Source organism: Danio aesculapii, chromosome 8 (genome assembly GCF_903798145.1).
Source record: "Danio aesculapii chromosome 8, fDanAes4.1, whole genome shotgun sequence".
In the NCBI taxonomy this organism is placed as follows: Eukaryota; Metazoa; Chordata; class Actinopteri; order Cypriniformes; family Danionidae; genus Danio; species Danio aesculapii.
The window spans coordinates 5955028-5968063 of NC_079442.1; the positions used below are offsets into that span (position 1 = coordinate 5955028).

At 33.1% G+C, this 13036-nt stretch overlaps 1 protein-coding gene across 1 annotated transcript in view; it reads left to right on the forward strand.

Annotated features, from left to right (window-relative positions):
- Positions 1–3160: 3160 nt before the first annotated feature.
- The window catches only part of wrap73 (WD repeat containing, antisense to TP73), a 31994-nt gene continuing 22118 nt past the window's right edge, over positions 3161–13036 (forward strand). The window contains exons 1-4 of the mRNA XM_056463084.1: positions 3161–3292; positions 4662–4731; positions 5233–5385; positions 7989–8105. Coding sequence (XP_056319059.1) covers positions 4663–4731; positions 5233–5385; positions 7989–8105 — 339 coding nt within the window. The 5' untranslated portion in view covers positions 3161–3292; position 4662. The remainder of the gene's footprint in view (positions 3293–4661; positions 4732–5232; positions 5386–7988; positions 8106–13036) is intronic.

Below are 13036 nucleotides of genomic sequence, written 5' to 3' on the forward strand. Positions count from 1 at the left end.
AATAATTCTGACTTCAACAGTACATCTTCTGTGAATCATGATAAAGATGATTTTTATAATTATTGATACTTCCCTATAAGAAATAACGGAAAAATAGTTCAGCCTTTGAGCTAAAAGCATTCTTGAGATATCAATTTCATTTCGTTCCCCCAAAAATAAACAAACAAATAAAAAATTACAGAAATCAAACCACCAGCATTTTAATGAGATATAGCCTTATTTTTGTTAGCATGCCCGGTCTCCTCCATTAAGACGGGTAATCTAAATGTGCTATTTAAAACTTAATCTAAATGTGCTATAATAATAATAATAATAATAATAATAATAATAATAATAATAACGGTAAAGGATAAAGTGTTTTCTCTTGTAAGTGCCTTCACGCGGAACATTTGCTGTTGCGCAGCGCGCGTCGCGTCTGTTCCCAGGGTAACTACACATGAAAAGACGGCCTTCATTGAAAAGTGCAACAAAATAAAAAGCTTTACTACATTAAAACTCATTAAATACAAGAAAGCACCATATTATGATCACAAATAAATAATAATAATAATAAAATATATATACATATGGTTCTCACAGAGCAGTTCAGTGCACTCCTCCTAATTTTGAATGAAAACTTTCAAAATAAAAAGTTGCTAAGTACAATTAGCTAACTAATAACAACCTTTATTAACCGAATCTTATAAATGTCAAGTCCGAAGTGTAGTCTTACGGGCGAGGAAATATGTCGTGTTTACTAATTTTGACCTGTATTCCCGTGGTAGATGCCACCTCGAGAGAAGTTAAGGCTCTGCCAGCAATTATACACACTCAACAGGGATTCAAGCGGAGAATTGAATTATCACTTGACAAAGGCTTTGTGTTTTAAAACGAATGAAGCTGTTTCTTACCGACGTTCACGTCGAAATGCCCCCAAAAAGATCAGGCATGGCAGAAACACTGAGAGGAAATTCACCTGTTAATGCGTCACGGACAAAAAAGCTCTAAATCCTTCCTCTGTACGGTTCAAGTTCAGACCAAATAGGAAAGACAATACATATTATTATTATTTCAGAAATTAAGTATTAATTTAGACTAAAAAACTCCATCGAGAGACCATAACTCCATTGAGCGCAGTGTTAAACTAATGCAGCAGCCTTGACAACGAATTACACAAAAGCCGCCCGTCACACATCTCTACCTTCATTTGACACAATCCAAAACATAAATAATAATGTTAAATTAAATTAAATAGAGAATTAAATTATATATACATTTAAAAGTATTAAATGCAGTACATATGCTATAGACTATTAAATTTGAACGTAGAGCCTATAATATAAATTTTATTTTCACGGATTTCATTAATCTTTTTTTTTAATTAAAAGGATTTAAAATTTTTTGACAAAAATAGTAGTCTATAATTGTTTTTGCAAACGAACTCTACCTATGTAATATTTATATAATGTAAATGAAATAATTAGGCTATAGAGCTTAATAATCTATAATATAATATAATATAATATAATATAATATAATATAATAATATGATAATTTATCATATAATCGAATATAATACTCATTCATTATATTTCGGCTTAGTTCTCCTATAATATAATATAATATAATATAGTATAATATAATATAATATAATATAATATAATATAATATAATATAATATAATATAATACAATATAATATAATATAATATAATATAATATAATATAATTCAATATAATATAATATAATATAATATAATAATCATTCATTTTCATTCGGTTTAGTCTCTTTTAAAATAATATAATGTAAAAATATAATATAAAATAATATAATATAATATAATATAATATAATATAATATAATATAATATAATATAATATAATATAATAAAAAAACACGAGGTAGGCTGGCGTTTATTGAATAACAGTGTCAAGTACTGGGGAAAAATCCTAGCGCTTTCCTCAGAACTTCGTGTGTCTTATCGAGCATAAGGTTTAGTCTACTGTACATGTTGACAGACAATTATCATAGTGAACTCTGACCGCTGCATCAATTTTGTAGGACACTCATCGATTTTCTAACTGTTAAGTTTGACAAAAAATGAACAAATTAAATCGCAACAATGCACTTAATGAATTGTAAAATATATATGCAATATCAAAAATTTTATTGTTTAACACAAATGAAACCTAAATTGATTATTTATAAAATCGTGTACACATTTATTACTTTTATTTAGAATTATTTACCTCAGTGTTGATGTTTACGGTATGTATTAATAATAAACTGTCATATTGGATGACACGAGCACTTAAAGTGGGTGGGTTTAAATGCTAAACGTTTACCTCAGCACTTTAGATAATAAATACAAATCACAATAACTTTCTCTCTTTTAAAAATCCGAGTTCAAACGAACTATTTATTTATATTTACTTACCAAAGAAGTGATATTCCTGGCGTGGAACAAACTATGGTGTTGTTTTCTGGATCCCAAAATCCTTGACCTGCTGCTGACCCGCGTAAACTACAGCCCTGTCATGAACTGCGCATTAAGCCGTTGAACATCATAACCACGTTGAATAACTATTTATTTTTTTTAGGTTAAATAGGTTATGAGAGAGCGGGAGATGAGGCTGATTATGCAGGTATAGGGTAAATAGGCTCTCGGAGTGAGTGCTCTTGGCTGTGGAGGGTTGGGTTGGGGGAATTGGTGGGGGACGGGAGGAGGCGTTTTTTTAGCCGCCGTTTGGGCGCACACGAGCGGGAAACACTAATCCCATATCAAGAGGTCGCTAACATGTGATTAAAGCTTGACATTTACATTCTCACCCATCAAGTATTTATGCGTAAGGTGTGACAGACTGTTTTAAAGACTAGAAATGTGTTAAATGTCTCCAGCAATAGCGTTTATAATCGATTATTTACATAACCTTTCTCGTTTTACAACATGAGGACTTTATGGGTTTAATTAGAAGTTTCATAAAATAATTCTACATTTTTAAAAAAGTCATACTTTTATTTCTTAGTCATATTTTGTTACATTTTGGGGAAATGTAGAAATAGACGATGAAACTTCATTTCCCATAATTCTCCTGTGACACTGACTTATAAGCACAGCGTTGATTGGCCGTCTGCACAACACAAACGGGCGTTTCATGAAACGTAACTTCCGAAACAATAATACGGGAATCGGTTGAGATCTCAAAAAGCTTCGTTGGTTCCAATGAGTGCGGCTTTGTTTTGTCCTGCGAAGGACTTAAAAACGGGCCGGTAAACGTAACTCGTCGGATTAATTAATAATTTATTCAAAAAGGTAAGATGTTAACATACCAGCGATGTAACGTTAACTTTAGTAACTGTTATGCACACTGCAGTGTACGGAGCTTTTAACGTTTCTTAACACCTGACGAAATATATTAAAATGTTGTCGTTTTAAAAGTCTAATAATTTTACAAATTAGTCATAATGCTACCTTGGCGAGACTTAACGTTACGAACTAGGAAACTTGTTATTGAGAGCATGTCTGGGTCACGTTTTACCACAAAATGATAACTGTAAAGTAGCTAACTTATGTATAATATAAAAATAGTAATAAAATAATTTTATATAGAATATAATAATAGTACCGTTATTATAAAAATTGATTTATAATATAGCTGATTTGTTGGCTCATTGCTCTTTTATTGACATAATAAATATTGAATGAAAAGAAAATGTCAATAGATTACTATTGTACAATAATGTAGCACAACTAAGTAATTTCCAAGTAATTAAATAAGATTACTCTTTTTACAATGTCTAAAATATCTATTTTTCATATTTTGAAAAAGCAAGCAATGTTCTTAAATAGGCAAGTATAAAAAATGCTATAACAAAAAAAACCTTTGCAATGCGTTGCAGTTGGAAGGGCATCTGCTGCGTAAAACTTATGCTGTATAAGTTGGTGGTTCATTCCGCTGTGGTGACCCCTGATTAATAAAGGAATTAAGACGAGAATGAATGAATGAATGAAAAAGACCTTTGCCGTATTCAGTGGTAGGACATTAACTTTAACAGAATTGTTTTTGTTGTAGTTTTACCAATATTAAAAAACAAAAAAAAAACAGCAATAAGATAATCACAATAATTTTGAAGTGCTTCTTTCATTTTCACTTGTAAGTCAGTTTGGATAAAAGCGTCTGCACAATGTAAATGTAATGTAAATAAGTTGAATCATCAATATTGATGACTAGGCATGGGCCAGTATTAGATTCTGGTGGTATGATAATCTTGGATAAAAATATCACGGTATCATGGTATTGTGATAATAATTAATTATGTAGTTTTCTGGGTAAAAAAACAACCTTTTCCTTATTGAACACAATCTATTTTATTTTAAGAAACATTTAAAATATGTTGGAACAGTAGCTTTTGTTGTGGAGGGTCCTTTTCTGCTGGAAATACTGTTGGCCTAAAAAACTAAATAAAATAGTTGTAAAAGCAAAACAAAATGTACATATACCTGTACATATACCGCAGGAATGGTATAACAGAAAATGTTGGTAGTTTTAAAAACCTTGACTTTTTAAAAAGTGGTAAACCCTTAAAACCAATTATCGTTCCATGCTTAATTGTGACAGTTTGAATGTTATCATATTGGTCTTTTCGCTTGTTAATCTAAGATTCTCTGTTGGTTTCATTAGCATGAATTTCTCTGAGGTCTTCAAGCAGTCCAATCAACTGTGCAAAGTTTCTCCAGATGGGAAATATGTGGTACGAATGTTCTTACAGCTATTAACATCATTATGATACAGTTGAAGTCAAATATTTGTCAAATAATGTTTAACAAAGCAAGGATTTTTTTATTGTATTTCCTATAATATTTTTTCATTTTTTAGTTTTTTGGCTAGAATAAAAGCAGTTAATTTGTCTAGTTTAGCAGTTTTTGACCATATACTAACTTGCCTTGTTAAACCTTTAATTGTCACTTTAAGCTAAATACTAGTATCTTGAAAAATATCTAGTCAAATATTATTTACTGTCATCATGGCAAAGATAAAATAAATCAGGTATTAGAAATGAGTTATTAAAACTATTATGTTTAGAAATGTGTTGAAAAAAATATTCTCAGAACAGAAATTAGAGGAAAAATAAACCGGTGGAGGCTATTAATTCTGACTTCAACTGTATATTAAATCGCATCATAAAAATGTTTGAAATAGCATACTACTTTAAAGTTCTTATAATAATTATTACACTTAATTTGGGGTTTAGGCCACTTGTGTTCAGTACCGCCTGGTGGTTCGGGACATCGGCACCCTTCAGATCGTGCACCTGTACACATGTCTGGACCAGGTGATGCACATGGAGTGGTCTTCAGACTCCCTCTTCATCCTTTGTGCCATGTACAAAAGAGGACTTGTGCAGGTACAACGAACTCCTGATTGCATTCATTGATGCACCTTTTACTTTATTTTAGCCTAGGTATATTTAGCTTTTGCACAAATGGTCCTAAAGACGTCATTTCATGAGGAGAAATAAAATTTGCTAACTACTTTTTGCAAACTTCAGCTTTGCATCCTAATGCATTCTTGTCATTAAAAAGCCATCTATTTTATCAAACCCCAAATAGAAAGTTTTGGGATCTCTTATGTTGTCTACACTAGGGTTGGCTTTATTTGGAATACCAGTCTTTATACCTCAACTAACCTGCCTCAAAACAACTAAACTGAAACTGTTTTTATTAAAAACACTGTAAATAATAATAAAAAAATAAACGCAAGCATAAATGCATAGGCTATATGGCATAAATAGTACATGTCAGTTCCCTATACAGTGAACTAGCTTGTATGTCACATATAGAAAAACTGGCACAATGACATTAAAACGTAACAACACATTTTACTGTTGTATTTATATATTTTAAAAATGTATTTCCATTTTCTTATTTTTTCAGATTTTCTACACCATCTCTTATGGTTGAAATAAATTCTAGTATTAAAAAGCCTGCCAATAATTTTTTTTTAAATTAAAGTCATTACTTTTTACACAATTTCATTTTATTATTAAATATTTTATTATTACAAAAATTGTATTTGTAACAGTTTATAACCTATGCAAATGCATAATTAGTAAAGATTTATTTATTTTTTTTATATTCCATCCTGTTACAAAGCATGAAAGAAAATTGGCTTGAGTCTTAAATGTTTATGACGTGTTTTATTAATTGTATTTATTATTATTATTATTATTATTATTATTATTATTATTGCTTTATGCTATTACTGCTTAATACTTTGCCATATAAAAGTAATAGGCCAGTAATATTAATGAATTATTTATTAAGTAATTAATGTATTTAAGTTACTTTTACTTTTTCACTCTCACAATGGTCACGTTTTAATATTGCAAGGTCTTGCGGCATAAAATCTCATTACACCCCTACATCCTAGTGGATAGTTTGGTTTTTAAAGGCATCCCAGATCACGTTGGAGGATTTTATGTTTATCTGACAGCAAATTGATTTGTAAACTAAGCACAGTTTAAGAGGGTTTGCACAGAACCTTTTGTTAAAAAAACGAAGTAGCTTGTTGTATCCAACACAGCAGCATCATGTCCAACCACAACTATTTCAGAGTATTTTGTCTTTTAATGACGGTTTTATAAAAGGTTTCTAAAAACGCTTGCTACTCGCACTGAGTAGCAAAGAGGCATTGATGCTTTTTCCAGTGGCATGACATTAGTGATTTATAACAGTGGATATATTGTAACAACACTTGATGGACTTGGCCTCATAAATCAAAGCTTTTCAGAGAGAGGGTCAAAATGAGGGTTAAAAAATATTTTTGGCACAACCATAATTATTTTTAATAATATTTTGATGAGTGTTTCTTCTGTAAAGGAAGAAAATAATAAGCTTTATCAAAGCATTAGTTCTCCAAAAAATGCATTTTCTTTTTATTAATTACTCACACTCATGTCATTTCAAACCCCTGAGACCTTCATTCATCTTCAGAATGCAAATTAAGTTTTTTTTTTTAATAATTTCACTTGATAAAAACAGTCTGCAGAAACACTTTGAACATTCTCCCTTTGTACGTGTCATCAGAGGGGAAAAGCCCTGCCCTTTAATGACCATCTCTCGCTCATTAGCATAGGACGTTAGTCTTGTTTTTGAATCTGCCCTTATGCTGCAGCACAGGCATTTGGGCTGGTAGTCCAATCTCAATTGACTGTAAAACGGCAGTCACCAAAACGGCACAGTTAGGATCAAAGCCAAAAAGGGGCAGCTTTAAAGAGTTAAAAAACTTTATTTGTATGTTTTTTTGAGCTGAAACTTCACATACACCCTCTAGGGACATCAGAGTATGATTTTACATCTAAAAAGGGTCATAATGGGTCCTCTTTAAATAATCATAATTAAGATTTTGACCAAAATAGTCGTGAATATGATTTTCCCTTAATTGAGCAGCCCTAATTATAGTTAAACTGTTGAAGTCACATGGCATGTTTTGAAATCTTGTGTTTCTGGACATCTATGGAGGGCCAGAGAGCTCTAGAATTTCATCTTAAGAATTTAAATTTGCTCTTTTGGTGTCTCAAGGCTTTGAATGACATGAGAGTGAGTAAGTAATAGCAGAATTTGCATATTTAGGTGAACTAACCCTTTAGCATTACATCTGATCACAAAGGAGCATATTTGAGTAAAAGAAAAGTCCCAGTCATGACCCTTTTAAAATCTTAGAAAAGTAATAATGCACCACTTTTTAATCATGATTTAAGGTATTATTTATATCTGCTCCACAAATGTGAAAGGCATTGTTCAAATAATACTTACGTTAGCACATTAATAGTCACTTTTTCCACAATTGATTAAAATCTGCCCTCTAATTTGATTTACAAACAAAATCACATTACCTCTGTAAGGGAATCCAGCGCCAGTCTTTCATCTTGAGCCATTCACCAGGGCAGCAGGATTCTGATGTGTTTGTTGCTAAAGGGACTTTGTGTTTCTGTCTATTTGCTCTCAGGTGTGGTCTCTAGAGCAGCCGGACTGGCATTGTAAGATAGACGAAGGTTCGATTGGACTAGTCTCGTCACGCTGGAGTCCTGACGGGCGACACATACTCAACACCACTGAGTTTAATGTAAGTATGGCAGTAGGAGGAGTCCCTTCTGCACTGTGTGAACTGCTGCTGCCTATAAATACAGACCTGAAAATAATAGACAGTCCTAAGCTCAACACTTCTTTAAAAAATTCAGTGGAATCGAAATCAAATGCAAAAAATATATAGTTGAAGTCAGAATCATTAGCCCCCCTTTGAATGTTTGTTTCTTTTTTTATATTTTCTAAATGATGTTTAACAGAGCAAGGACATTTTCACAGTATGTCTGATAATATTTTTTCTTCTGGAGAAAGTCTTATTTGTTTTATTTCAGCTAGAAAAAAAACTGTTTTAATTTTTTTTAAAACATTTTAGGGTCAAAATTATTAACCCTTTAAGCTCTATTTTTGTTCGATAGTCCAGTGTTTCCCAACCCAGTTCCTGGAGGCACACCAACAGAACATATTTTGCATGTCTCCCCTATCTCACCCATTCACTTCAGGTTTTGGAGTCTCTTCTAATGTTCTGGTGAGTTGATTCAGGTGTGTTGGATTAGGGAGAGCTTGAAAATGTGTACTGTTGGTGTGCCTTCAGGAACAGGGTTGGGAAACACTGCGATAGTCTACAGAATGAACCATCATTATACAATAACTTTCCTAATTACCCTAACCTGCCTAGTTAACCTAATTAACCTAGTTAAGCCTTTAAATGTCACTTTAAGCTGTATAGAAGTATCTTGAAAAATATCTAGTCAAATATTATTTACTGTCTTCATTGCAAACATAAAATAAATCAGTTGTTAGAAATATTCTCTTCGTTAAATAGAAATTGGGAAAAAAAAACAGGGGGGCTAACAATTCAGGGGGGCTAATAATTCTGACTTCAACTGTACACAGTATATTATTTCTACGTGAAAACTCTAAAATGCACTGTGATGCATGTTAAGGGTTTGCCGAACCAACAGTTGAGATGATGACACGTTAATGCTTAGTTTGAACTGAATATTTTCACGAGTAAATTGAATACAAGTCAATTCAAACATAAGAACGGAGGCAGATTACTGTCCCGTGGTGTGATGTTGCATTTCCCACATACATGCAGAATTTGCCTCATTTGCATCTTTTGCGTTTGACGTGAACCCAGCAGAGCTGTCTAATCATCCATACACCGCAACGCTCGACGTCCACTAAAGGAACCAGAAACATTTGCAAAACATTCCGTGACTTCAGTGCTTCAACTGTAAACATGTGAAGCTCCAAGAACACTTTTTTTTGCATCCAAAACTGAAATTAAAAAAATAACTCTGTCCACCAGTGTCTTCTATGTCAGATCAGGGTGTGCGTTTATTACAGACAATATGATGTGGGAGTAATTAATTACAGACTTTTTGGGTGAACTAAACCATTAAATATTGATTTCCGATAAATGTTGCAAATGTGTTGCCAAAGCATTTATAAAGTTTACATTAAAAAGAACAAATACCACAATATATAAAAACATAACATAATAACCACAGTAAATAGTGTTATTAAACTGATAATAAATCAGAACAAACTTTACATTTATCAATCGACATTCAACATTTCAGAGTAAAACAGTAATAATGATAATAATAATAATAATAATAATCAGTATCTTTACAATGATTCATTTCTAACCATCTAGTGTGTGTGTGTCTCTCTCTCTCTCTCTCTCTCTCTCTCTCTCTCTCTCTCTCTCTCTCTCTCTCTCTCTCTCTCGCTCTCATTCTTTCTGTGTGTCTGGATTCCACTTGAACTGAGTGCCACAGAAGTCATTTGTCGCCTCAACTTGATTCCAAGAATTACTGGCAGGTGTTGAGAAGCTGGACAGCTGTGTGGTTGTGTGTGTGTGTACATGTGTGTGTTCGCCACACTCTTGGAATGAAGTGTGTGTCCGTCAGTCTGTCTGGGATTCGTGCTCTTTGTCTAGAGTGTCTGAGGGTGACTGACCGGTGGACATTTGCCTGCCGTCTTCCTTCTGATATCTCTGTTACAGGCTTTCATAAATAATCAATACACAATCTGTTTTAATGACAGCACATCCAGTGTTCATGAAAGCGATACTGTAGTTGTCATTTTTAAAGCTGCTCATCAAGGTTTTGTAAGGGCAGTGGTATATATTTAAAGGTATAGTACACCAAAAAATGACAAATTTGTCCATATATTCATTCCCCACACTCAAAGGTACATAATCTGACACTGGGGTGGTACCTTTTCAAAAGATACATTTTTATTACTAACAGGTCCTTAAGGGGAATTATTAGTGCATAATAATAAAAAAAATGTGTACCTCACAGTACCTTAAAGGTACAAAAATGTACCCTAAATGTACTAATGTTCACCTGTACGGTACATAAGTGTACATTTTTTAAATAGTTAACAGATTTTGTACCTTTATTTCTGAAAGTGCACTTGATCCAACCGTGTTGGTTTTTTTTTTCTTCTGTTGAACACAAAGAAAGATACACTCACCGGCCACTTGAGTGCCATTTGAGTACAGTGAACTCATTGTCATGTTCAAGAAACCAGTCTGAGATGATTCGCACGTTGACATGGTGCGTTATCCTGCTGGAAGTAGCCATCAGAAGATGGGTACACTGTGGTCATAAAGGCATGGACATGGTCAGCAACAATACTCAGCTAGGCTGTGGTGTTGACACAATGCTCAATTGGTACTAATGGGCCCAAAGTGTGGCAAGAAAATGTCCTCCACACCATTACACCACCAGCCTGAACCGTTATTACAAGGCAGAATGGATCCATGCTTTCATGTTGTTGATGTCAAATTCTGGCCTGTTCCTGTTCGTAGCTGACAGGAGTGGCACCTGCTGTGGTCTTCTACTGCTGTTGTGCATCCGCCTCAAGTTTCGCTGTGTTGTGTTCAGAGATGCTCTTCTGCATACCTCAGTTGTAACAAGAGGTTATTTGAGTTAGTTTCCTTTCCATCAGAAGCAATCTGGCCATTCTCCTCTGACCTCGGGCATCAACAAGGCATTTGCACCCACAAAACTGCCGCTCACTGGATATTTTCTTTTTTTCAGACCATTCTTTTTAAACCCTAGAGATGGTTGTGAATGAAACTCCTAGTAGAGCAACAGTTTCTGAAATACACCAGCCCATCTGGCACCAACAACCATGCAACGTTCAAAGTCACTTAAATCACTTTTCTTCCCCATTCTGATGCTCTGTTTGAACTGCAGCAGATCGTCTTGACCATGTCTACATGCCTAAATGCATTGAGTTGCTGCCATGTGATTGGCCGATTAGAAATTTGCGTCAACGAGCAGTTGGCAGGTGTACCTAATAAAGTGGCCAGTAAGTGTATTTTGAACAATGTTAGGAGAAAAAAAATCAGCCATTGACATGGTAGTTTTTTTTGCTATGGATGTCAGTTATTGATTCCCAAAAATTAAAATGTACTCGCTATTTATTCACCCTTAAGTGTTTTTAAATCTTTAGGTGTATCTTTTCTCTAAACAAGATATTTTGAAGAAAGCTGAAAACCTGTAACCATTGACTTCTATAATAGTAATAACAAATATGGAAGTCAATGGTTACAGCTTGCTTTAAAATATCCTAATAGAAATATAAAAAAGAAACCATTAAAGGTTTGATACAAGTAAATGGTGACAAAATTATAAAAGAATTATAGTTGGGTTAACTATCCCTTTAGAGCTATGTGTTTGAACCTTGTACAAAAATGAAATTACAGTCAGCTTGCTTTTCTAGTGTGCTACCGAGAGGAGACCACCTGACATGTCAAGTACATACTGAATTAATAAATCTACAAATGCTGACATCAGCAAATCCTGTCAGCCATGTGGTACATAATAATCACGGCAGCCCATTTAATTGAATAGATGTTCATCTATTAAAGGGATAGTTCACCCAAAAAAATTAACTTAAACACTGTTTACTTACCCTCAAGTGCTTCCAAAATTTGAATTTCTTTCTTCTGTTGAACACAAAAACAGATATTTTGAAGGAAGCTGAAAACCTGTAATCATTGACTTCCATAGAAGGAAAAACAAATTCTATTGATTTTAATGGTCCCCCATTTTATTCAATTTAATGTTAATGTTCTGGTGCTTGTAGATACAAGAATAAGCCAAAACACAAAAGCTAAAAAAAGTGTAATTCTTTATATTACTTTAATTTGATTATTCAAAATTATAAGACACATTCTGAGGAAGGTCAAAATGCCTCAGTGTGCAGTTGTTCAGGCATTTTAATAGGAATATTACGATGGCCAGAATGTAAATAAAGGATTTTTAAAAAACTGGATCAGAATTTTTTGCCTTGGAATTTTTTTTTTCTTCTATTTTTCCTAATAATTGATTTAGACCCAAACAAAAAGAATGTTCTATGACTACTTCACATGGTCCTTTCAGCAAGTAGTTCTTATGTACTTGTACTGTGGCACAGAAGTTTTAGCTGCGTTTAATCAGTAAACACAATCACAAACAAAGCAGTCTGATTACAAGTTTTCATTTATTACGTAGATTTATTTACGGGTTTGATTGGAGATTTTGTCAAATGGAACAGTGAAGGAATTGCACTTTAAATTGACCATATTTTGAATATAAAATACTGTGACGGGGATTAAAAGTCTTGATATTTGGCAAGTGCAAATATGAAAGCTTGTGTAGGTCTTATTTTTAAAAAGAGAAATTTTGGTTAAGTGTGTTAATTTGTGTTTGTTATCTTTTTGGTCAACAGTATTGCATTTTTTTTCTTCTTCACAAAGAGACCAAACTAAAGTTTGTACTCAAAACCATTCAGATTCTTTAAGTTTAAGCTATAAGGTTAATTTACTTTCAGGTTTGCTCAAAAAGTGAGCAGATAATACAGACTGCATAAATATACACTAAAAAATTTAATTAAAAGTTTCCGTATTTTGTGATAAACAAGTGTTTCACTGTGAAATTGTGATTCACAATAAAGTCTGTTTAT